We start from the raw sequence: 26,582 nt of genomic DNA on the forward strand, positions 1-26,582 counted from the left end.
GAGACTTCCTGCCTGCATGCAGAGAGCAAGGCTACGGGAAAATGGCCGCCCGAAGTCTGCAGAACAGGGCTCCGGGCGGCCATCTTACCGTAGCCCTGCCTGCTGCTCCGTGCTGCCGGTGTGAACTGACTTGGCGTCTTTTAGACGCCTGAAGTCAGTTCACTCCAGGGGGTGCTTTGGGGGTGCTTGGACAATTCTAGGGGGTGCTCGAGCACCCCCAAGCACCCCCCTGGCGCCGCCCCTGCCTGTATGTGTTTGTCAGCATGCACAAAGCTTATGCTGGTGTATGTGCATGGTGCACATGGATACATTACATTAGCACACAGCTTATGCTGGTGTATGTGCATGGTGCACATGGATACATTATGTTAGCACACAGCTTATGCTGGTGTATGTGCATGGTGCACATGGATACATTATGTTAGCACACAGCTTATGCTGGTGTATGTGCATGGTGCACATGGATACATTATGCTAGCACACAGCTTATGCTGGTGTATGTGCATAGTGCACATGGACACATAACGTTAGCACACAGCTTATGCTGGTGTATGTGCATGGTGCACATGGACACAACGTTAGCACACAGCTTATGCTGGTGTATGTGCATGGTGCACATGGACACAACGTTAGCACACAGCTTATGCTGGTGTATGTGCATGGTGCACATGGATACATTATGTTAGCACACAGCTTATGCTGGTGTATGTGCATGGTGCACATGGATACATAACGTTAGCACACAGCTTATGCTGGTGTATGTGCATGGTGCACATGGATACATTACGTTAGCACACAGCTTATGCTGGTGTATGTGCATGGTGCACATGGATACATTAGGTTAGCACACAGCTTATGCTGGTGTATGTGCATGGTGCACATGGATACATTATGTTAGCACACAGCTTATGCTGGTGTATGTGCATGGTGCACATGGACACATAACGTTAGCACACAGCTTATGCTGGTGTATGTGCATGGTGCACATGGACACATAACGTTAGCACACAGCTTATGCTGGTGTATGCGCATGGTGCACATGGACACATTACATTAGCTCCCTTGTGCGATTGGTAAGATGCACTATCTGTCCCAGGAGAGGACGTCAGGATGTGTGCTCCTAATCCATTGATAGGTTTGATGCAATTAATGTTTGCATGTTTGCACTATGCATGTTACAGGGCCAGAGTTAGGACACCTATGTTTACCTGGGTACTTCTGCTCAGTGTAGGTGACTAAGCATAAGAATGCATTCTTTTGCAAATTAAGATCCTGGCTTGTAACTTAGCTGTAGGGATAACAGTTGTGCCTGGATGAGTGAATCTGTGAATGCATTTGTTTGAACATTTGCATGCGAGTGTGCGAAGGGTTAATTGTTTTTTAGGATTCTCATTGGGTCTTCTGCAAGCCAATAGATAATAAAGAGACAAAAGATCAATAGATGGGTAGACACCTCTTTTATTAGGATTGTACAGAATACCGGTTGGGACCAGCCACCGTTCATTGGTAAATAAGAAAACATGATTAACAATGGGATACAGTACAGTTCATGAATCAAACATTTATTCTACAGTGCAAGAGATTGCTGCTCCAACTTATGTGACTACACAGCTTATATCCTCATAGCCTGAAACAATCATTGTATCCACAGAATGAGTGCTCAGCTTGTAGCGTCATAATAATGTTGTCTGGAGGAAATGAGGAGGACCCCCACCGCAGACACCTCCACAGACACAAGGGCTGCTGATCCAGGAGCTAGTAGCTGAGGGGCTCATAGTGTCTGGAGGAAATGAGGAGGCGGACCCCCACCGCAGATACCTCCACAGACACAACAGGGCTGCTAATCCCGGAGCTAGTAGCTGAGGGGCTCATAGTGTCTGGAGGAAATGAGGAGGAGGACCCCCACCGCAGATACCTCCACAGACACAACAGGGCTGCTGATCCAGGAGCTAGGAGCTGAATGGCTTGTAGTGTCTGGAGGAAATGAAGAGGAGGACCCCCACCACAGATACCTCCACAGACACAACAGGGCTGCTGATCCAGGAGCTAGTAGCTGAGGGGCTCGTAGTGTCTGGAGGAAATGAAGAGGAGGACCCCCACCACAGATACCTCCACAAACACAACAGGGCTGCTAATCCAGGAGCTAGTAGCTGAATGGCTCATAGTGTCTGGAGGAAATGAGGAGGAGGACCCCCACCGCAGATACCTCCACAGACACAACAGGGCTGGTGATCCAGCAGCTAGTAGCTGAGGGGCTCATAGTGTCTGGAGGAAATGAGGAGGAGGACCCCCACCGCAGATACCTCCACAGACACAACAGGGCTGGTGATCCAGCAGCTAGTAGCTGAATGGCTCATAGTGTCTGGAGGAAATGAAGAGGAGGACCCCCACCACAGATACCTCCACAGACACAACAGGGCTGCTGATCCAGGAGCTAGTAGCTGAATGGCTCATAGTGTCTGGAGGAAATGAGGAGGAGGACCCCCACCGCAGATACCTCCACAGACACAACAGGGCTGGTGATCCAGCAGCTAGTAGCTGAATGGCTCATAGTGTCTGGAGGAAATGAAGAGGAGGACCCCCACCGCAGATACCTCCACAGACACAACAGGGCTGGTGATCCAGCAGCTAGTAGCTGAATGGCTCATAGTGTCTGGAGGAAATGAAGAGGAGGACCCCCACCACAGATACCTCCACAGACACAACAGGGCTGCTGATCCAGGAGCTAGTAGCTGAGGGGCTCATAGTGTCTGGAGGAAATGAGGAGGAGGACCCCCACCGCAGATACCTCCACAGACACAACAGGGCTGGTGATCCAGCAGCTAGTAGCTGAGGGGCTCATAGTGTCTGGAGGAAATGAGGAGGAGGACCCCCACCACAGATACCTCCACAGGCACAACAGGGCTGCTGATCTAGCAGGATGGACCACTAAGAAGTCCCTCAAGAACACTCGGGGTTATTTGTATGCATTCTAAACTTTCCCCGGCTAATTCAATCACTTGTGACCACTTGGGCAAACATCTCAACTGTGCAAACATACGTCTGAACCATCGCCTTCTCTCTGCCAAGTTTTAAGGTGCCCATACACTCATCAATTTTCTCATCCAACTGCTGGGAATCAAGACCCCAAAATGTCAGATTGATCAACTTTGACCAACAATAGATTGAAAATATCGATCTGACAGAATGGAAAACGTAGGTCAATCGCGGGCGGAACAAGAGTATTGGCAGATACCATTACACTGCATTGAACAGTGCAACGCTGAGGTTCAAATGATTTCAGTGCTGGAATCTATGAAAAATCAATGTACACAACGTGGGTAGGAATAGATTAATTCTGAATTAATTCTCTTCAGAAAGGAATCGAGCATTCTTGGAACATTGGTGGAAAATCAATAAAGTATGGCCAGCTTTACTGGATAATAGCTTAATCACAGAGAGTTAGGCAAGGAACAGAGACATACCTGAGACAGAACTCAGAGACTGACCTGATACCAAGAAAAAGGTCCTGAGTGTGAAATCATAGGGCAAGCCTGCATGTAAACAGACGTCCAGAGACCAGTCTGGAGTGTGACCTGAGGCCAAGCCTGCATGTAAACAAACGTCCAGAGACCAACCCAACATCAAGGAATGGTCCTGAGATTAATGCCTAACCAAGGAACATTCTTCACACAGTATCTAAACCAAAGGAAACCTCTGACACAAACAAAAACCTCAAGGCAGACCCCAAACAATGGGTAGGTCCAGACATGGATAGCACACCAAGGGAGGGCACCAACAAAGACCATACTCCAAGGGCTGTTCCTCACAAAAACAAAAAACACACCAAAGGAGAACCCTGACAGAAACCACACATCAAGGGAGGGCCCTGATGTGGACACCACAACAAGGGAGGCCACCAACACAGACACCCCACCCAGGGAGAGCCCAAACGCAGACACACAACATGGACGGAGGGCCCCAGTAATGACACCACAATGAGGGACCCTGACAACAAGGGGCATGACATGGAGGAACCTGGCAGGAATCACAACTCCATGAGAAGGGAGGTCCTCAGTAATGACACCACAGCGAGGGACCCTGACAACAAGGGGCATGACACGGAGGAACCTGGCAGGAACCACAACTCCATGAGAAGAGAGGTCCCCAGTAATGACACCACAGCGAGGGACCCTGACAACAAGGGGCATGACACGGAGGAACCTGGCAGGAACCACAACTCCATGAGAAGAGAGGTCCCCAGTAATGACACCACAGCGAGGGACCCTGACAACAAGGGGCATGACACGGAGGAACCTGGCAGGAACCACAACTCCATGAGAAGAGAGGTCCCCAGTAATGACACCACAGCGAGGGACCCTGACAACAAGGGGCATGACACGGAGGAACCTGGCAGGAACCACAACTCCATGAGAAGAGAGGTCCCCAGTAATGACACCACAGCGAGGGACCCTGACAACAAGGGGCATGACACGGGAACCTGGCAGGAACCACAACTCCATGAGAAGGGAGGTCCCCAGTAATGACACCACAGCGAGGGACCCTGACAACAAGGGGCATGACACGGGAACCTGGCAGGAACCACAACTCCATGAGAAGGGAGGTCCCCAGTAATGACACCACAGCGAGGGACCCTAAGCAATGATGCAGGCTTGAGAGGGAGGGAGCTCCAGTGAGGGTTGTGTGGAATTAGAGATCACACAGACACACAAACAATGGCCTAAAATATACATTAAAAGGATCCAATATAAAGAGAGGACTTAGAAGACACCAGCTCATGAGACATCTCAGATAAGGGAAATAAATATTTCTATAAATATAGATATGTGACATACAGTCTTCTATATACACTATTCCTTCATATGGGACCATTGTCAGTAGATTATCAGTAACATGTATATTGGTACCTCCATGTCACATGTATGTACAAAATACTCTGTACATGCTTTCTTCATATGGAACCAATGCCCTTGGAGGCTTGTAACATTAATATTGGTGCTTCTATATGACATGTATGTACAGAAAACAACAATATCCCTATGTACATCACAATATCCCTATATACATGCCTTCTTCACACGGAATTGTGTGTACAGATCAGTAACATGAACATTGGTGTTTCAATGTGGCACGTACATGTATATACAGCACACACATACACGTAGATACAACACGCTCATACATGTAGATACAACACGCTCATACATGTAGATACAACACGCTCATACATGTAGATACAACACGCTCATACATGTAGATACAGCACACACACACACACACACACACATACACGTATATACAGCGCACACACACACACATACACGTATATACAGCACACACACACACACATACACGTATATACAGCACACACACACACATACACGTATATACAGCACACACACACACATACACACGTATATACAGCACACACACACACATACACACGTATATACAGCACACACACGTATATACAGCACACACACACACACACACATACACGTATATACAGCACACACACACATACACATATATACAGCACACACACACATACACGTATATACAGCACACACGCATACACGTATATACAACACGCTCATACATGTATATACACTGCATGCACAAATACACGTATATACAGCACACACACATACACGTATATACAGCACACACACACATACACGTATATACAGCACCCACACACATACACGTATATACAGCACACACACACATACACATATATACAGCACACACACATACACGTATATACAGCACACACGCATACACGTATATACAGCACACACACATACACGTATATACAGCACACACATACACGTAGATACAACACGCTCATACATGTATATACACTGCATGCACAAATACACGTATATACAGCACACACACATACACGTATATACAGCACACACACACATACACGTATATACAGCACCCACACACATACACGTATATACAGCACCCACACACATACACGTATATACAGCACACACACACATACACGTATATACAGCGCGCACACACATACACGTATATACAGCACACACACACATACACGTATATACAGCACACACACATACACGTATATACAGCACACACACATACACGTATATACAGCACACACACATACACGTATATACAGCACACACACACATATGTGCAGAGATTATAGATAAGATTTGAGCCCAGACTGCGGCAGGGAGGGGAGATGGGATAACAGTCATCATCTTGTCTTCTGCTGGGGGCTCACCTCACCCTCTAAAAGTCCTGGGCAATCCTTAGTTGGGATTTCTGATTGGCTGGAGTAAGCAGATTTATGGTTTATTAATAAGGTGACCTATAGGGGGCAGTGTAAACATCTCTCCCAAAAATATCCATTCTATGTAACATTTCTCTCAGGGAGATTAGAGAAGAGAAGGATTCTGTGCACACGTGTGTACATGGAGACACCAGACCACGGGAACATCACGCCTGGAACCAGCATCGCAAACTTCTCTCTAATGCTCCTTCCATCTGCAAACACAAGAAAATATTACAGAATGTTGTGTCTTCAGCATGTGCAGCCTTGTGGAGGAGGCGTGTCTAGTGTGTGCAGCCTTGTGGAGGAGGCGTGTCTCTAGTGTATGCAGCCTTGTGGAGGAGGTGTGTCTGTGCAGCCTTGTGGAGGAGGTGTGTCTAGTGTGTGCAGCCTTGTGGAGGAGGCGTGTCTCTAGTGTATGCAGCCTTGTGGAGGAGGTGTGTCTAGTGTCTGTGCAGCCTTGTGGAGGAGGTGTGTCTAGTGTCTATGCAGCCTTGTGGAGGAGGTGTCTCTCTAGCGTGTGCAGCCTTGTGGAGGAGGCGTGTCTCTAGTGTGTGCAGCCTTGTGGAGGAGGTGTGTCTCTAGTGTGTGCAGCCTTGTGGAGGAGGTGTGTCTCTAGTGTGTGCAGCCTTGTGGAGGAGGCGTGTCTAGTGTGTGCAGCCTTGTGGAGGAGGCGTGTCTCTAGTGTATGCAGCCTTGTGGAGGAGGTGTCTCTGGTGTCTATGCAGCCTTGTGGAGGAGGTGTCTCTCTAGCGTGTGCAGCCTTGTGGAGGAGGTGTGTCTCTAGTGTGTGCAGCCTTGTGGAGGAGGTGTGTCTAGTGTGTGCAGCCTTGTGGAGGAGGTGTGTCTAGTGTGTGCAGCCTTGTGGAGGAGGTGTGTCTAGTGTGTGCAGCCTTGTGGAGGAGGTGTGTCTCTAGTGTGTGCAGCCTTGTGGAGGAGGTGTCTCTCTAGTGTATGCAGCCTTGTGGAGGAGGTGTCTCTCTAGTGTATGCAGCCTTGAGGAGGAGGCGTGTCTCTAGTGTGTGCAGCCTTGAGGAGGAGGCGTGTCTCTAGTGTATGCAGCCTTGTGGAGGAGGCGTGTCTCTAGTGTATGCAGCCTTGTGGAGGAGGTGTGTCTCTAGTGTGTGCAGCCTTGAGGAGGAGGGGTGTCTCTAGTGTGTGCAGCCTTGTGGAGGAGGTGTCTCTCTAGTGTATGCAGCCTTGTGGAGGAGGTGTCTCTCTAGTGTATGCAGCCTTGTGGAGGAGGTGTGTCTCTAGTGTGTGCAGCCTTGTGGAGGAGGCGTGTCTCTAGTGTATGCAGCCTTGTGGAGGAGGTGTGTCTCTAGCGTGTGCAGCCTTGTGGAGGAGCTGTGTCTCGTGTGTGCAGCCTTGTGGAGGAGCTGTGTCTCGTGTGTGCAGCCTTGTGGAGAAGGTGTGTCTCGTGTGTGTGCAGCCTTGTGGAGGTGGTGTGTCTCTAGTGTGTGCAGCCTTGTGGAGGAGGGGTGTCTCTAGTGTGTGCAGCCTTGTGGAGGAGGGGTGTCTCTAGTGTGTGCAGCCTTGAGGAGGAGGTGTGTCTCTAGTGTGTGCAGCCTTGTGGAGGAGGTGTGTCTCTAGTGTGTGCAGCCTTGTGGAGGAGGTGTGTCTAGTGTGTGCAGCCTAGTGGAGGAGGTGTGTCTCTAGTGTGTGCAGCCTTGTGGAGGAGGTGTGTCTCTAGTGTGTGCAGCCTTGTGGAGGAGGTGTGTCTCTAGTGTGTGCAGCCTTGTGGATGAGGTGTGTCTCTAGTGTGTGCAGCCTTGTGGAGGAGGTGTCTCTAGTGTGTGCAGCCTTGTGGAGGAGGTGTCTCTATTGTGTGCAGCCTTGTGGAGGAGGTGTGTCTCTAGTGTGTGCAGCCTTGTGGATGAGGTGTGTCTCTAGTGTGTGCAGCCTTGTGGAAGAGATGTGTCTCTAGTGTGTGCAGCCTTGTGGAGGAGGTGTGTCTCTAGTGTGTGCAGCCTTGTGGAGGAGGTGTGTCTCTAGTGTGTGCAGCCTTGTGGAAGAGATGTGTCTCTAGTGTGTGCAGCCTTGTGGAGGAGGTGTCTCTAGTGTGTGCAGCCTTGTGGATGCATGCGTAGTGTGCGCACCCCATTTGCAGCGCATGCATGTGTAGTGTGCGCACCCCATTTGCAGCGCATGCATGTGTAGTGTGCGCACCCCATTTGCAGCGCATGCATGTGTAGTGTGCGCACCCCATTTGCAGCGCATGCATGTGTAGTGTGCGCACCCCATTTGCAGCGCATGCATGTGCAGTGTGCGCACCCCATTTGCAGTGCATGCATGTGTAGTGTGCGCACCCCATTTGCAGCGCATGCATGTGTAGTGTGCGCACCCCATTCGAAGCGCATGCATGTGTGGTGTGCGCACCCCACTCGCAGCGCATGCATGTGTGGTGTGCGCACCCCACTCGCAGCGCATGCATGTGTAGTGTGCGCACCCCATTCGCAGCGCATGCATGTGTAGTGTGCGCACCCCATTCGCAGCGCATGCATGTGTAGTGTACGCACCCCATTCGCAGCGCATGCATGTGTAGTGTGCGCACCCCATTCGCAGCGCATGCATGTGTAGTGTGCGCACCCCACTCGCAGCGCATGCATGTGTAGTGTGCGCACCCCATTTGCAGCGCATGCATGTGTAGTGTGCGCACCCCATTTGCAGCGCATGCATGTGTAGTGTGCGCACCCCATTTGCAGCGCATGCATGTGTAGTGTGCAAGTCCTCCTTCCCATTTATGGTCTGCAGAGAATCTACTTACTCGGTCTGCGGCGCTCCTACTGGCTCGTTGCACTTTAGCTCTTTCTTGATAAGTCGTAGTAAGAACTAAAGAAAGAAAAATGACATCACAGCTGGACCGATCACACAGAAAGTTATCAAAGATAAAACGCTGACATAATACAGAAAGATGACATCATGGTCAGCGCTGGACAAACAGTATGTCGCTCAGGAACAGCAGTGAGGATAGTGAGCATGGAGCAGAGTTACAGGAGAGAATAGCAGAATGGACTCACCAGCAGGGAGAGGATCGTCCCTCAGAAGCAGCAGTGAGAGGATAGTGAGCATGGGGCAGAGTTACAGGAGAGAATAGCAGAATGGACTCACCAGCAGGGAGAGGATCATCCCTCAGGAACAGCAGTGAGAGGAAAGTGAGCATGGGGCAGAGTTATAGGAGAGAATAGCAGAACGGACTCACCAGCAGGGCGAGGATTGTCCCCCAGGAACAGCAGTGAGAGGATAGTGAGCATGGAGCAGAGTTACAGGAGAGAATAGCAGAACGGACTCACCAGCAGGGAGAGGATCGTCCCTCAGGAACAGCAGTGAGAGCATAGTGAGCATGGAGCAGAGTTACAGGAGAGAATAGCAGAACGGACTCACCAGCAGGGAGAGGATCGTCCCTCAGGAACAGCAGTGAGAGCATAGTGAGCATGGAGCAGTTATAGGAGAGAATAGCAGAACGGACTCACCAGCAGGGAGAGGATCGTCCCTCAGGAACAGCAGTGAGAGGATAGTGAGCATGGAGCAGAGTTACAGGAGAGAATAGCAGAACGGACTCACCAGCAGGGAGAGGATCGTCCCTCAGGAACAGCAGTGAGAGCATAGTGAGCATGGAGCAGTTATAGGAGAGAATAGCAGAACGGACTCACCAGCAGGGAGAGGATCGTCCCTCAGGAACAGCAGTGAGAGGATAGTGAGCATGGAGCAGAGTTACAGGAGAGAATAGCAGAACGGACTCACCAGCAGGGAGAGGATCGTCCCTCAGGAACAGCAGTGAGAGGATAGTGAGCATGGAGCAGTTACAGGAGAGAATAGCAGAATGGACTCACCAGTAGGGAGAGGATCGTCCCTCAGGAGCAGCAGTGAGAGGATAGTGAGCATGGAGCAGAGTTACAGGAGAGAATAGCAGAACGGACTCACCAGCAGGGCGAGGATCGTCCCTCAGGAGCAGTGAGAGGATAGTGAGCATGGAGCAGAGTTACAGGAGAGAATAGCAGAACGGACTCACCAGTAGGGTGAGGATCGTCCCTCAGGAGCAGCAGTGAGAGGATAGTGAGCATGGAGCAGAGTTACAGGAGAGAATAGCAGAATGGACTCACCAGTAGGGAGAGGATCATCCCTCAGGAACAGCAGTGAGAGGATAGTGAGCATGGAGCAGTTACAGGAGAGAATAGCAGAACGGACTCACCAGCAGGGAGAGGATCGTCCCTCAGGAGCAGCAGTGAGAGGATAGTGAGCATGGAGCAGTTACAGGAGAGAATAGCAGAATGGACTCACCAGCAGGGAGAGGATCGTCCCTCAGGAATAGCAGTTAGAGGATAGTGAGCATGGAGCAGAGTTACAGGAGAGGATAGCAGAACGGACTCACCAGCAGGGAGAGGATCGTCCCTCAGGAGCAGCAGTGAGAGGATAGTGAGCATGGAGCAGAGTTACAGGAGAGAATAGCAGAATGGACTCACCAGCAGGGAGAGGATCGTCCCTCAGGAACAGCAGTGAGAGGATAGTGAGCATGGAGCAGTTACAGGAGAGAATAGCAGAACGGACTCACCAGCAGGGAGAGGATCGTCCCTCAGGAACAGCAGTGAGAGGATAGTGAGCATGGAGCAGAGTTACAGGAGAGAATAGCAGAATTGACTCACCAGCAGGGCGAGGATTGTCCCTCAGGAGCAGCAGTGAGAGGATAGTGAGCATGGAGCAGTTACAGGAGAGAATAGCAGAATGGACTCACCAGCAGGGCGAGGATTGTCCCTCAGGAACAGCAGTGAGAAGATAGTGAGCATGGAGCAGAGTTACAGGAGAGAATAGCAGAATGGACTCACCAGCAGGGCGAGGATTGTCCCTCAGGAACAGCAGTGAGAGGATAGTGAGCATGGAGCAGAGTTACAGGAGAGAATAGCAGAATGGACTCACCAGCAGGGAGAGGATCGTCCCTCAGGAGCAGCAGTGAGAGGATAGTGAGCATGGAGCAGTTACAGGAGAGAATAGCAGAATTGACTCACCAGCAGGGAGAGGCTCGTCCCTCAGGAGCAGCAGTGAGAGGATAGTGAGCATGGAGCAGAGTTACAGGAGAGAATAGCAGAACGGACTCACCAGCAGGGAGAGGCTCGTCCCTCAGGAGCAGCAGTGAGAGGATAGTGAGCATGGAGCAGAGTTACAGGAGAGAATAGCAGAACGGACTCACCAGCAGGGAGAGGATCGTCCCTCAGGAGCAGCGGTGAGAGGATAGTGAGCATGGAGCAGTTACAGGAGAGAATAGCAGAATGGACTCACCAGCAGGGCGAGGATCATCCCTCTGGAACAGCAGTGAGAGGTTAGTGAGCATGGAGCAGAGTTACAGGAGAGAATAGCAGAATGGACTCACCAGTAGGGAGAGGATTGTCCCTCAGGAGCAGTGAGAGGATAGTGAGCATGGAGCAGAATTGACTCACCAGCAGGGAGAGGATTGTCCCTCAGGAACAGCAGTGAGAGGATAGTGAGCATGGAGCAGAGTTGCAGGAGAGAATAGCAGAATGGACTCACCAGCAGGGAGAGGATCGTCCCTCGGGAGCAGCAGTGAGAGGATAGTGAGCATGGAGCAGAGTTACAGGAGAGAATAGCAGAACGGACTCACCAGCAGAGCGAGGATCGTCCTTCAGGAGCAGCAGTGGGAGGATAGTGAGCATGGAGCAGAGTTACAGGAGAGAATAGCAGAACGGACTCACCAGTAGGGCGAGGATCATCCCTCAGGAGCAGTCAGAGGATAGTGAGCATGGAGCAGTTACAGGAGAGAATAGCAGAATGGACTCACCAGCAGGGCGAGGATCGTCCCTCAGGAACAGCAGTGAGAGGATAGTGAGCATGGAGCAGAGTTACAGGAGAGAACAGCAGAACGGACTCACCAGCAGGGAGAGGATCGTCCCTCAGGAGCAGCAGTGAGAGGATAGTGAGCATGGAGCAGTTATAGGAGAGAATAGCAGAACGGACTCACCAGCAGGGCGAGGATCGTCCCCCAGGAACAGCAGTGAGAGGATAGTGAGCATGGAGCAGTTACAGGAGAGAATAGCAGAATGGACTCACCAGCAGGGTGAGGATCATCCCTCAGGAAAAGCAGTGAGAGGATAGTGAGCATGGAGCAGTTACAGGAGAGAATAGCAGAACGGACCCACCAGCAGGGAGAGGATCGTCCCTCAGGAGCAGCAGTGAGAGGATGGTGAGCATGGAGCAGAGTTACAGGAGAGAATAGCAGAACGGACTCACCAGCAGGGAGAGGATCGTCCCTCAGGAGCAGCAGTGATAGGATAGTGAGCATGGAGCAGTTATAGGAGAGAATAGCAGAACGGATTCACCAGCAGGGAGAGGATCGTCCCTCAGGAGCAGCGGTGAGAGGATAGTGAGCATGGAGCAGAGTTACAGGAGAGAATAGCAGAACGGACTCACCAGCAGGGAGAGGATCGTCCTTCAGGAACAGCAGTGAGAGGATAGTGAGCATGGAGCAGAGTTACAGGAGAGAATAGCAGAACGGACTCACCAGCAGGGAGAGGATCGTCCCTCAGGAGCAGCAGTGAGAGGATAGTGAGCATGGAGCAGAGTTACAGGAGAGAATAGCAGAACGGACTCACCAGTAGGGCGAGGATCATCCCTCAGGAGCAGCAGTGAGAGGATAGTGAGCATGGAGCAGTTACAGGAGAGAATAGCAGAACGGACTCACCAGCAGGGCGAGGATCATCCCTCAGGAGCAGCAGTGAGAGGATAGTGAGCATGGAGCAGAGTTACAGGAGAGAATAGCAGAATGGACTCACCAGCAGGGAGAGGATCGTCCCTCAGGAGAAGCAGTGAGAGGATAGTGAGCATGGAGCAGTTACAGGAGAGAATAGCAGAACGGACTCACCAGCAGGGCGAGGATCGTCCCCCAGGAACAGCAGTGAGAGGATAGTGAGCATGGAGCAGTTACAGGAGAGAATAGCAGAATGGACTCACCAGCAGGGTGAGGATCATCCCTCAGGAACAGCAGTTAGAGGATAGTGAGCATGGAGCAGTTACAGGAGAGAATAGCAGAATGGACTCACCAGCAGGGCAAGGATCATCCCTCAGGAACAGCAGTGAGAGGTTAGTGAGCATGGAGCAGTTACAGGAGAGAATAGCAGAACGGACTCACCAGCAGGGCGAGGATCGTCCCTCAGGAACAGCAGTGAGAGGATAGTGAGCATGGAGCAGAGTTACAGGAGAGAATAGAAGAACGGACTCACCAGCAGGGAGAGGATCGTCCCTCAGGAGCAGCAGTGAGAGGATAGTGAGCATGGAGCAGAGTTACAGGAGAGAATAGCGGAACGGACTCACCAGCAGGGAGAGGATCGTCCTTCAGGAATAGCAGTGAGAGGATAGTGAGCATGGAGCAGAGTTACAGGAGAGAATAGCAGAATGGACTCACCAGCAGGGAGAGGATCGTCCCTCAGGAACAGCAGTGAGAGGATAGTGAGCATGGAGCAGAGTTACAGGAGAGAATAGCAGAACGGACTCACCAGCAGGGCGAGGATCGTCCCTCAGGAGCAGCAGTGATAGGATAGTGAGCATGGAGCAGTTATAGGAGAGAATAGCAGAACGGATTCACCAGCAGGGAGAGGATCGTCCCTCAGGAACAGCAGTGAGAGGATAGTGAGCATGGAGCAGTTACAGGAGAGAATAGCAGAACGGACTCACCAGCAGGGCGAGGATCGTCCCCCAGGAACAGCAGTGAGAGGATAGTGAGCATGGAGCAGTTACAGGAGAGAATAGCAGAACGGACTCACCAGCAGGGCGAGGATCGTCCCCCAGGAACAGCAGTGAGAGGATAGTGAGCATGGAGCAGTTACAGGAGAGAATAGCAGAATGGACTCACCAGGAGGGTGAGGATCATCCCTCAGGAACAGCAGTGAGAGGATAGTGAGCATGGAGCAGTTACAGGAGAGAATAGCAGAACGGACTCACCAGCAGGGCGAGGATCGTCCCTCAGGAACAGCAGTGAGAGGATAGTGAGCATGGAGCAGAGTTACAGGAGAGAATAGCAGAACGGACTCACCAGCAGGGAGAGGATCGTCCCTCAGGAGCAGCAGTGAGAGGATAGTGAGCATGGAGCAGAGTTACAGGAGAGAATAGCAGAACGGACTCACCAGCAGGGAGAGGATCGTCCCTCAGGAGCAGCAGTGAGAGGATAGTGAGCATGGAGCAGAGTTACAGGAGAGAATAGCAGAACGGACTCACCAGCAGGGAGAGGATCGTCCCTCAGGAGCAGCAGTGATAGGATAGTGAGCATGGAGCAGTTATAGGAGAGAATAGCAGAACGGATTCACCAGCAGGGAGAGGATCGTCCCTCAGGAGCAGCGGTGAGAGGATAGTGAGCATGGAGCAGAGTTACAGGAGAGAATAGCAGAATGGACTCACCAGTAGGGCGAGGATCATCCCTCAGGAACAGCAGTGAGAGGATAGTGAGCATGGAGCAGAGTTACAGGAGAGAATAGCAGAACGGACTCACCAGCAGGGAGAGGATCGTCCCTCAGGAGCAGCAGTGAGAGGATAGTGAGCATGGAGCAGAGTTACAGGAGAGAATAGCAGAACGGACTCACCAGCAGGGAGAGGATCGTCCTTCAGGAACAGCAGTGAGAGGATAGTGAGCATGGAGCAGAGTTACAGGAGAGAATAGCAGAATGGACTCACCAGCAGGGAGAGGATCGTCCCTCAGGAGCAGCAGTGAGAGGATAGTGAGCATGGAGCAGTTACAGGAGAGAATAGCAGAACGGACTCACCAGCAGGGAGAGGATCGTCCCTCAGGAGCAGCAGTGAGAGGATAGTGAGCATGGAGCAAAGTTACAGGAGAGAATAGCAGAACGGACTCACCAGCAGGGAGAGGATCGTCCCTCAGGAGCAGCAGTGAGAGGATAGTGAGCATGGAGCAGAGTTACAGGAGAGAATAGCAGAACGGACTCACCAGCAGGGAGAGGATCGTCCTTCAGGAACAGCAGTGAGAGGATAGTGAGCATGGAGCAGTTACAGGAGAGAATAGCAGAATGGACTCACCAGCAGGGCGAGGATCGTCCCTCAGGAACAGCAGTGAGAGGATAGTGAGCATGGAGCAGTTACAGGAGAGAATAGCAGAATGGACTCACCAGCAGGGAGAGGATCGTCCCTCAGGAGCAGCAGTGAGAGGATAGTGAGCATGGAGCAGTTACAGGAGAGAATAGCAGAATGGACTCACCAGCAGGGCGAGGATCATCCCTCAGGAGCAACAGTGAGAGGAAAGTGAGCATGGAGCAGAGTTATAGGAGAGAATAGCAGAATGGACTCACCAGCAGGGAGAGGATCGTCCCTCAGGAGCAGCAGTGAGAGGATAGTGAGCATGGAGCAGTTACAGGAGAGAATAGCAGAATGGACTCACCAGCAGGGCGAGGATCATCCCTCAGGAGCAGCAGTGAGAGGATAGTGAGCATGGAGCAGAGTTACAGGAGAGAATAGCAGAATGGACTCACCAGCAGGGCGAGGATCGTCCCTCAGGAACAGCAGTGAGAGGGTAGTGAGCATGGAGCAGAGTTACAGGAGAGAATAGCAGAACGGACTCACCAGCAGGGAGAGGATCGTCCCTCAGGAAGAGCAGTGAGAGGATAGTGAGCATGGAGCAGAGTTACAGGAGAGAATAGCAGAATGGACTCACCAGCAGGGAGAGGATCGTCCCTCAGGAGCAGTGAGAGGATAGTGAGCATGGAGCAGTTACAGGAGAGAATAGCAGAATGGACTCACCAGTAGGGCGAGGATCATCCCTCAGGAACAGCAGTGAGAGGATAGTGAGCATGGAGCAGAGTTACAGGAGAGAATAGCAGAATGGACTCACCAGTAGGGCGAGGATCGTCCCTCAGGAACAGCAGTGAGAGGATAGTGAACATGGAGCAGTTACAGGAGAGAATAGCAGAACGGACTCACCAGCAGGGAGAGGATCGTCCCTCAGGAACAGCAGTGAGAGGATAGTGAGCATGGAGCAGAGTTACAGGAGAGAATAGCAGAATGGACTCACCAGCAGGGAGAGGATCGTCCCTCAGGAGCAGCAGTGGGAGGCTAGTGAGCATGGAGCAGAGTTACAGGAGAGAATAGCAAAATGGACTCACCAGCAGGGCAAGGATCATCCCTCAGGAACAGCAGTGAGAGGATAGTGAGCATGGAGCAGAGTTACAGGAGAGAATAGCAGAACGGACTCACCAGCAGGGAGAGGATCGTCCCTCAGGAGCAGTGAGAGGATAGTGAGCATGGAGCAGTTACAGGAGAGAATAGCAGAATGGACTCACCAGTAGGGCGAGGATCATCCCTCAGGAACAGCAGTGAGAGGAAAGTGAGCATGGAGCAGAGTTACAGGAGAGAATAGCAGAACGGACTCACCAGCAGGGCGAGGATCGTCCCTCAGGAACAGCAGTGAGAGGATAGTGAGCATGGAGCAGAGTTACAGGAGAGAATAGCAGAACGGACTCACCAGCAGGGCGAGGATCGTCCCTCAGGAACAGCAGTGAGAGGATAGTGAGCATGGAGCAGAGTTACAGGAGAGAATAGCAGAACGGACTCACCAGCAGGGCGAGGATCGTCCCTCAGGAACAGCAGTGAGAGGATAGTGAGCATGGAGCAGAGTTACAGGAGAGAATAGCAGAACGGACTCACCAGCAGGGCGAGGATCATCCCTCAGGAACAGCAGTTAGAGGATAGTGAGCATGGAGCAGAGTTACAGGAGAGACTAGCAGAATGGACTCACCAGCAGGGAGAGGATCATCCCTCAGGAACAGCAGTGAGAGGATAGTGAGCATGGAGCAGAGTTACAGGAGAAAATAGCAGAATGGACTCACCAGCAGGGAGAGGATCGTCCCTCAGGAACAGCAGTGAGAGGATAGTGAGCATGGAGCAGAGTTACAGGAGAGAATAGCAGAACGGACTCACCAGCAGGGAGAGGATCGTCCCTCAGGAGCAGCAGTGAGAGGATAGTGAGCATGGGGCAGAGTTACAGGAGAGAATGGCAGAATAGACTGACCAGTAGGGCGAGGATCGTCCCTCAGGAACAGCAGTGAGAGGATAGTGAGCATGGAGCAGTTACAGGAGAGAATAGCAGAACGGACTCACCAGCAGGGAGAGGATCATCCCTCAGGAACAGCAGTGAGAGGATAGTGAGCATGGAGCAGTTACAGGAGAGAATAGCAGAACGGACTCACCAGCAGGGAGAGGATCGTCCCTCAGGAGCAGCAGTGAGAGGATAGTGAGCATGGAGCAGAGTTACAGGAGAGAATAGCAGAATGGACTCACCAGCAGGGAGGGGATCGTCCCTCAGGAGCAGTGAGAGGATAGTGAGCATGGAGCAGTTACAGGAGAGAATAGCAGAATGGACTCACCAGTAGGGCGAGGATCATCCCTCAGGAACAGCAGTGAGAGGATAGTGAGCATGCAGCAGAGTTACAGGAGAGAATAGCAGAATGGACTCACCAGTAGGGCGAGGATCGTCCCTCAGGAACAGCAGTGAGAGGATAGTGAGCATGGAGCAGTTAAAGGAGAGAATAGCAGAACGGACTCACCAGCAGGGAGAGGATCGTCCCTCAGGAACAGCAGTGAGAGGATAGTGAGCATGGAGTAGAGTTACAGGAGAGAATAGCAGAATGGACTCACCAGCAGGGAGAGGATCGTCCCTCAGGAGCAGCAGTGGGAGGCTAGTGAGCATGGAGCAGGGTTACAGGAGAGAATAGCAAAATGGACTCACCAGCAGGGCAAGGATCATCCCTCAGGAACAGCAGTGAGAGGATAGTGAGCATGGAGCAGAGTTACAGGAGAGAATAGCAGAACGGACTCACCAGCAGGGAGAGGATCGTCCCTCAGGAGCAGTGAGAGGATAGTGAGCATGGGGCAGAGTTACAGGAGAGAATGGCAGAATAGACTGACCAGTAGGGCGAGGATCGTCCCTCAGGAACAGCAGTGAGAGGATAGTGAGCATGGAGCAGTTACAGGAGAGAATAGCAGAACGGACTCACCAGCAGGGAGAGGATCATCCCTCAGTAACAGCAGTGAGAGGATAGTGAGCATGGAGCAGTTACAGGAGAGAATAGCAGAACGGACTCACCAGCAGGGAGAGGATCGTCCCTCAGGAGCAGCAGTGAGAGGATAGTGAGCATGGAGCAGAGTTACAGGAGAGAATAGCAGAATGGACTCACCAGCAGGGAGAGGATCGTCCCTCAGGAACAGCAGTGAGAGGATAGTGAGCATGGAGCAGAGTTACAGGAGAGAATAGCAGAATGGACTCACCAGCAGGGAGGGGATCGTCCCTCAGGAGCAGTGAGAGGATAGTGAGCATGGAGCAGTTACAGGAGAGAATAGCAGAATGGACTCACCAGTAGGGCGAGGATCATCCCTCAGGAACAGCAGTGAGAGGATAGTGAGCATGGAGCAGAGTTACAGGAGAGAATAGCAGAATGGACTCACCAGTAGGGCGAGGATCGTCCCTCAGGAACAGCAGTGAGAGGATAGTGAGCATGGAGCAGTTACAGGAGAGAATAGCAGAACGGACTCACCAGCAGGGAGAGGATCGTCCCTCAGGAACAGCAGTGAGAGGATAGTGAGCATGGAGTAGAGTTACAGGAGAGAATAGCAGAATGGACTCACCAGCAGGGAGAGGATCGTCCCTCAGGAGCAGCAGTGGGAGGCTAGTGAGCATGGAGCAGAGTTTCAGGAGAGAATAGCAAAATGGACTCACCAGCAGGGCAAGGATCATCCCTCAGGAACAGCAGTGAGAGGATAGTGAGCATGGAGCAGAGTTACAGGAGAGAATAGCAGAACGGACTCACCAGCAGGGAGAAGATCGTCCCTCAGGAGCAGTGAGAGGATAGTGAGCATGGAGCAGTTACAGGAGAGAATAGCAGAATGGACTCACCAGCAGGGAGAGGATCGTCCCTCAGGAGCAGTGATGAGAGGATAGTGAGCATGGAGCAGTTACAGGAGAGAATAGCAGAATGGACTCACCAGTAGGGCGAGGATCATCCCTCAGGAACAGCAGTGAGAGGAAAGTGAGCATGGAGCAGAGTTACAGGAGAGAATAGCAGAACGGACTCACCAGCAGGGCGAGGATCGTCCCTCAGGAACAGCAGTGAGAGGATAGTGAGCATGGAGCAGAGTTACAGGAGAGAATAGCAGAACGGACTCACCAGCAGGGCGAGGATCGTCCCTCAGGAACAGCAGTGAGAAGATAGTGAGCATGGAGCAGAGTTACAGGAGAGAATAGCAGAACGGACTCACCAGCAGGGCGAGGATCGTCCCTCAGAAACAGCAGTGAGAGGATAGTGAGCATGGAGCAGAGTTACAGGAGAGAATAGCAGAACGGACTCACCAGCAGGGCGAGGATCATCCCTCAGGAACAGCAGTTAGAGGATAGTGAGCATGGAGCAGAGTTACAGGAGAGAATAGCAGAATGGACTCACCAGCAGGGAGAGGATCATCCCTCAGGAACAGCAGTGCGAGGATAGTGAGCATGGAGCAGAGTTACAGGAGAAAATAGCAGAATGGACTCACCAGCAAGGAGAGGATCGTCCCTCAGGAACAGCAGTGAGAGGATAGTGAGCATGGAGCAAAGTTACAGGAGAGAATAGCAGAACGGACTCACCAGCAGGGAGAGGATCGTCCCTCAGGAGCAGCAGTGAGAGGATAGTGAGCATGGGGCAGAGTTACAGGAGAGAATGGCAGAATAGACTGACCAGCAGGGCGAGGATCGTCCCTCAGGAACAGCAGTGAGAGGATAGTGAGCATGGAGCAGTTACAGGAGAGAATAGCAGAATGGACTCACCAGCAGGGCGAGGATCATCCCTCAGGAACAGCAGTGAGAGGATAGTGAGCATGGAGCAGTTACAGGAGAGAATAGCAGAACGGACTCACCAGCAGGGAGAGGATCATCCCTCAGGAACAGCAGTGAGAGGATAGTGAGCATGGAGCAGTTACAGGAGAGAATAGCAGAACGGACTCACCAGCAGGGAGAGGATCGTCCCTCAGGAGCAGCAGTGAGAGGATAGTGAGCATGGAGCAGAGTTTCAGGAGAGAATAGCAGAATGGACTCACCAGCAGGGAGAGGATCGTCCCTCAGGAACAGCAGTGAGAGGATAGTGAGCATGGAGCAGAGTTACAGGAGAGAATAGCAGAACGGACTCACCAGCAGGGAGAGGATCGTCCCTCAGGAACAGCAGTGAGAGGATAGTGAGCATGGAGCATTTACAGGAGAGAATAGCAGAACGGACTCACCAGCAGGGAGAGGATCATCCCTCAGGAACAGCAGTGAGAGGATAGTGAGCATGGAGCAGTTACAGGAGAGAATAGCAGAACGGACTCACCAGTATGGCGAGGATCGTCCCTCAGGAGCAGTGAGAGGATAGTGAGCATGGAGCAGAGTTACAGGAGAGAATAGCAGAATGGACTCACCAGCAGGGCGAGGATCGTCCCTCAGGAACAGCAGTGAGAGGGTAGTGAGCATGGAGCAGAGTTACAGGAGAGAATAGCAGAACGGACTCACCAGCAGGGAGAGGATCGTCCCTCAGGAAGAGCAGTGAGAGGATAGTGAGCATGGAGCAGAGTTACAGGAGAGAATAGCAGAATGGACTCACCAGCAGGGAGAGGATCGTCCCTCAGGAGCAGTGAGAGGATAGTGAGCATGGAGCAGTTACAGGAGAGAATAGCAGAATGGACTCACCAGTAGGGCGAGGATCATCCCTCAGGAACAGCAGTGAGAGGATAGTGAGCATGGAGCAGAGTTACAGGAGAGAATAGCAGAATGGACTCACCAGTAGGGCGAGGATCGTCCCTCAGGAACAGCAGTGAGAGGATAGTGAACATGGAGCAGTTACAGGAGAGAATAGCAGAACGGACTCACCAGCAGGGAGAGGATCGTCCCTCAGGAACAGCAGTGAGAGGATAGTGAGCATGGAGCAGAGTTACAGGAGAGAATAGCAGAATGGACTCACCAGCAGGGAGAGGATCGTCCCTCAGGAGCAGCAGTGGGAGGCTAGTGAGCATGGAGCAGAGTTACAGGAGAGAATAGCAAAATGGACTCACCAGCAGGGCAAGGATCATCCCTCAGGAACAGCAGTGAGAGGATAGTGAGCATGGAGCAGAGTTACAGGAGAGAATAGCAGAACGGACTCACCAGCAGGGAGAGGATCGTCCCTCAGGAGCAGTGAGAGGATAGTGAGCATGGAGCAGTTACAGGAGAGAATAGCAGAATGGACTCACCAGTAGGGCGAGGATCATCCCTCAGGAACAGCAGTGAGAGGAAAGTGAGCATGGAGCAGAGTTACAGGAGAGAATAGCAGAACGGACTCACCAGCAGGGCGAGGATCGTCCCTCAGGAACAGCAGTGAGAGGATAGTGAGCATGGAGCAGAGTTACAGGAGAGAATAGCAGAACGGACTCACCAGCAGGGCGAGGATCGTCCCTCAGGAACAGCAGTGAGAGGATAGTGAGCATGGAGCAGAGTTACAGGAGAGAATAGCAGAACGGACTCACCAGCAGGGCGAGGATCGTCCCTCAGGAACAGCAGTGAGAGGATAGTGAGCATGGAGCAGAGTTACAGGAGAGAATAGCAGAACGGACTCACCAGCAGGGCGAGGATCATCCCTCAGGAACAGCAGTTAGAGGATAGTGAGCATGGAGCAGAGTTACAGGAGAGACTAGCAGAATGGACTCACCAGCAGGGAGAGGATCATCCCTCAGGAACAGCAGTGAGAGGATAGTGAGCATGGAGCAGAGTTACAGGAGAAAATAGCAGAATGGACTCACCAGCAGGGAGAGGATCGTCCCTCAGGAACAGCAGTGAGAGGATAGTGAGCATGGAGCAGAGTTACAGGAGAGAATAGCAGAACGGACTCACCAGCAGGGAGAGGATCGTCCCTCAGGAGCAGCAGTGAGAGGATAGTGAGCATGGGGCAGAGTTACAGGAGAGAATGGCAGAATAGACTGACCAGTAGGGCGAGGATCGTCCCTCAGGAACAGCAGTGAGAGGATAGTGAGCATGGAGCAGTTACAGGAGAGAATAGCAGAACGGACTCACCAGCAGGGAGAGGATCATCCCTCAGGAACAGCAGTGAGAGGATAGTGAGCATGGAGCAGTTACAGGAGAGAATAGCAGAACGGACTCACCAGCAGGGAGAGGATCGTCCCTCAGGAGCAGCAGTGAGAGGATAGTGAGCATGGAGCAGAGTTACAGGAGAGAATAGCAGAATGGACTCACCAGCAGGGAGGGGATCGTCCCTCAGGAGCAGTGAGAGGATAGTGAGCATGGAGCAGTTACAGGAGAGAATAGCAGAATGGACTCACCAGTAGGGCGAGGATCATCCCTCAGGAACAGCAGTGAGAGGATAGTGAGCATGCAGCAGAGTTACAGGAGAGAATAGCAGAATGGACTCACCAGTAGGGCGAGGATCGTCCCTCAGGAACAGCAGTGAGAGGATAGTGAGCATGGAGCAGTTAAAGGAGAGAATAGCAGAACGGACTCACCAGCAGGGAGAGGATCGTCCCTCAGGAACAGCAGTGAGAGGATAGTGAGCATGGAGTAGAGTTACAGGAGAGAATAGCAGAATGGACTCACCAGCAGGGAGAGGATCGTCCCTCAGGAGCAGCAGTGGGAGGCTAGTGAGCATGGAGCAGGGTTACAGGAGAGAATAGCAAAATGGACTCACCAGCAGGGCAAGGATCATCCCTCAGGAACAGCAGTGAGAGGATAGTGAGCATGGAGCAGAGTTACAGGAGAGAATAGCAGAACGGACTCACCAGCAGGGAGAGGATCGTCCCTCAGGAGCAGTGAGAGGATAGTGAGCATGGGGCAGAGTTACAGGAGAGAATGGCAGAATAGACTGACCAGTAGGGCGAGGATCGTCCCTCAGGAACAGCAGTGAGAGGATAGTGAGCATGGAGCAGTTACAGGAGAGAATAGCAGAACGGACTCACCAGCAGGGAGAGGATCATCCCTCAGTAACAGCAGTGAGAGGATAGTGAGCATGGAGCAGTTACAGGAGAGAATAGCAGAACGGACTCACCAGCAGGGAGAGGATCGTCCCTCAGGAGCAGCAGTGAGAGGATAGTGAGCATGGAGCAGAGTTACAGGAGAGAATAGCAGAATGGACTCACCAGCAGGGAGAGGATCGTCCCTCAGGAACAGCAGTGAGAGGATAGTGAGCATGGAGCAGAGTTACAGGAGAGAATAGCAGAATGGACTCACCAGCAGGGAGGGGATCGTCCCTCAGGAGCAGTGAGAGGATAGTGAGCATGGAGCAGTTACAGGAGAGAATAGCAGAATGGACTCACCAGTAGGGCGAGGATCATCCCTCAGGAACAGCAGTGAGAGGATAGTGAGCATGGAGCAGAGTTACAGGAGAGAATAGCAGAATGGACTCACCAGTAGGGCGAGGATCGTCCCTCAGGAACAGCAGTGAGAGGATAGTGAGCATGGAGCAGTTACAGGAGAGAATAGCAGAACGGACTCACCAGCAGGGAGAGGATCGTCCCTCAGGAAAAGCAGTGAGAGGATAGTGAGCATGGAGTAGAGTTACAGGAGAGAATAGCAGAATGGACTCACCAGCAGGGAGAGGATCGTCCCTCAGGAGCAGCAGTGGGAGGCTAGTGAGCATGGAGCAGAGTTTCAGGAGAGAATAGCAAAATGGACTCACCAGCAGGGCAAGGATCATCCCTCAGGAACAGCAGTGAGAGGATAGTGAGCATGGAGCAGAGTTACAGGAGAGAATAGCAGAACGGACTCACCAGCAGGGAGAAGATCGTCCCTCAGGAGCAGTGAGAGGATAGTGAGCATGGAGCAGTTACAGGAGAGAATAGCAGAATGGACTCACCAGCAGGGAGAGGATCGTCCCTCAGGAGCAGTGATGAGAGGATAGTGAGCATGGAGCAGTTACAGGAGAGAATAGCAGAATGGACTCACCAGTAGGGCGAGGATCATCCCTCAGGAACAGCAGTGAGAGGAAAGTGAGCATGGAGCAGAGTTACAGGAGAGAATAGCAGAACGGACTCACCAGCAGGGCGAGGATCGTCCCTCAGGAACAGCAGTGAGAGGATAGTGAGCATGGAGCAGAGTTACAGGAGAGAATAGCAGAACGGACTCACCAGCAGGGCGAGGATCGTCCCTCAGGAACAGCAGTGAGAAGATAGTGAGCATGGAGCAGAGTTACAGGAGAGAATAGCAGAACGGACTCACCAGCAGGGCGAGGATCGTCCCTCAGAAACAGCAGTGAGAGGATAGTGAGCATGGAGCAGAGTTACAGGAGAGAATAGCAGAACGGACTCACCAGCAGGGCGAGGATCATCCCTCAGGAACAGCAGTTAGAGGATAGTGAGCATGGAGCAGAGTTACAGGAGAGAATAGCAGAATGGACTCACCAGCAGGGAGAGGATCATCCCTCAGGAACAGCAGTGCGAGGATAGTGAGCATGGAGCAGAGTTACAGGAGAAAATAGCAGAATGGACTCACCAGCAAGGAGAGGATCGTCCCTCAGGAACAGCAGTGAGAGGATAGTGAGCATGGAGCAAAGTTACAGGAGAGAATAGCAGAACGGACTCACCAGCAGGGAGAGGATCGTCCCTCAGGAGCAGCAGTGAGAGGATAGTGAGCATGGGGCAGAGTTACAGGAGAGAATGGCAGAATAGACTGACCAGCAGGGCGAGGATCGTCCCTCAGGAACAGCAGTGAGAGGATAGTGAGCATGGAGCAGTTACAGGAGAGAATAGCAGAATGGACTCACCAGCAGGGCGAGGATCATCCCTCAGGAACAGCAGTGAGAGGATAGTGAGCATGGAGCAGTTACAGGAGAGAATAGCAGAACGGACTCACCAGCAGGGAGAGGATCATCCCTCAGGAACAGCAGTGAGAGGATAGTGAGCATGGAGCAGTTACAGGAGAGAATAGCAGAACGGACTCACCAGCAGGGAGAGGATCGTCCCTCAGGAGCAGCAGTGAGAGGATAGTGAGCATGGAGCAGAGTTTCAGGAGAGAATAGCAGAATGGACTCACCAGCAGGGAGAGGATCGTCCCTCAGGAACAGCAGTGAGAGGATAGTGAGCATGGAGCAGAGTTACAGGAGAGAATAGCAGAACGGACTCACCAGCAGGGAGAGGATCGTCCCTCAGGAACAGCAGTGAGAGGATAGTGAGCATGGAGCATTTACAGGAGAGAATAGCAGAACGGACTCACCAGCAGGGAGAGGATCATCCCTCAGGAACAGCAGTGAGAGGATAGTGAGCATGGAGCAGTTACAGGAGAGAATAGCAGAACGGACTCACCAGTATGGCGAGGATCGTCCCTCAGGAGCAGTGAGAGGATAGTGAGCATGGAGCAGAGTTACAGGAGAGAATAGCAGAATGGACTCACCAGCAGGGAGAGGATCGTCCCTCAGGAACAGCAGTGAGAGGATAGTGAGCATGGAGCAGAGTTACAGGAGAGAATAGCAGAACGGACTCACCAGCAGGGAGAGGATCGTCCCTCAGGAAAAGCAGTGAGAGGATAGTGAGCATGGAGCAGTTACAGGAGAGAATAGCAGAACGGACTCACCAGCAGGGAGAGGATCATCCCTCAGGAACAGCAGTGAGAGGATAGTGAGCATTGGAGCAGAGTTATAGGAGAGAATAGCAGAATGGACTCACCAGTAGGGTGAGGATCGTCCCTCAGGAGCAGTGAGAGGATAGTGAGCATGGAGCAGAGTTATAGGAGAGAATAGCAGAACGGACTCACCAGCCGGGAGAGGATCGTCCCTCAGGAACAGCAGTGAGAGGATAGTGAGCATGGAGCAGAGTTACAGGAGAGAATAGCAGAACGGACTCACCAGCAGGGAGAGGATTGTCCCTCAGGAGCAGTGAGAGGATAGCGAGCATGGAGCAGTTACAGGAGAGAATAGCAGAACGGACTCACCAGCAGGGAGAGGATCATCCCTCAGGAACAGCAGTGAGAGGATAGTGAGCATGGAGCAGAGTTACAGGAGAGAATAGCAGAATGGACTCACCAGTACGGCGAGGATCGTCCCTCAGGAGCAGTGAGAGGATAGTGAGCAAGGAGCAGAGTTACAGGAGAGAATAGCAGAATGGACTCACCAGCAGGGCGAGGATCGTCCCTCAGGAACAGCAGTGAGAGGATAGTGAGCATGGAGCAGAGTTACAGGAGAGAATAGCAGAATGGACTCACCAGCAGGGAGAGGATCGTCCCTCAGGAGCAGTGAGAGGATAGTGAGCATGGAGCAGTTACAGGAGAGAATAGCAGAATGGACTCACC

At 52.2% G+C, this 26,582-nt stretch overlaps 1 protein-coding gene across 1 annotated transcript in view; it reads right to left on the reverse strand.

The window, feature by feature from the left end:
- Positions 1-1,440: 1,440 nt before the first annotated feature.
- Positions 1,441-26,582, reverse strand: part of SLC37A1 (solute carrier family 37 member 1) — a 134,762-nt gene continuing 109,620 nt past the window's right edge. Inside the window, exons 19-20 of the mRNA XM_068271052.1 lie at positions 9,078-9,142; positions 1,441-6,525 (exon numbers count right to left, since the gene is read on the reverse strand). Of these exons, the coding sequence (XP_068127153.1) occupies positions 6,510-6,525; positions 9,078-9,142 (81 nt within the window). The 3' untranslated portion in view covers positions 1,441-6,509. The remainder of the gene's footprint in view (positions 6,526-9,077; positions 9,143-26,582) is intronic.

This window comes from Hyperolius riggenbachi, chromosome 2, assembly GCF_040937935.1.
Source record: "Hyperolius riggenbachi isolate aHypRig1 chromosome 2, aHypRig1.pri, whole genome shotgun sequence".
NCBI lineage: Eukaryota > Metazoa > Chordata > Amphibia > Anura > Hyperoliidae > Hyperolius > Hyperolius riggenbachi.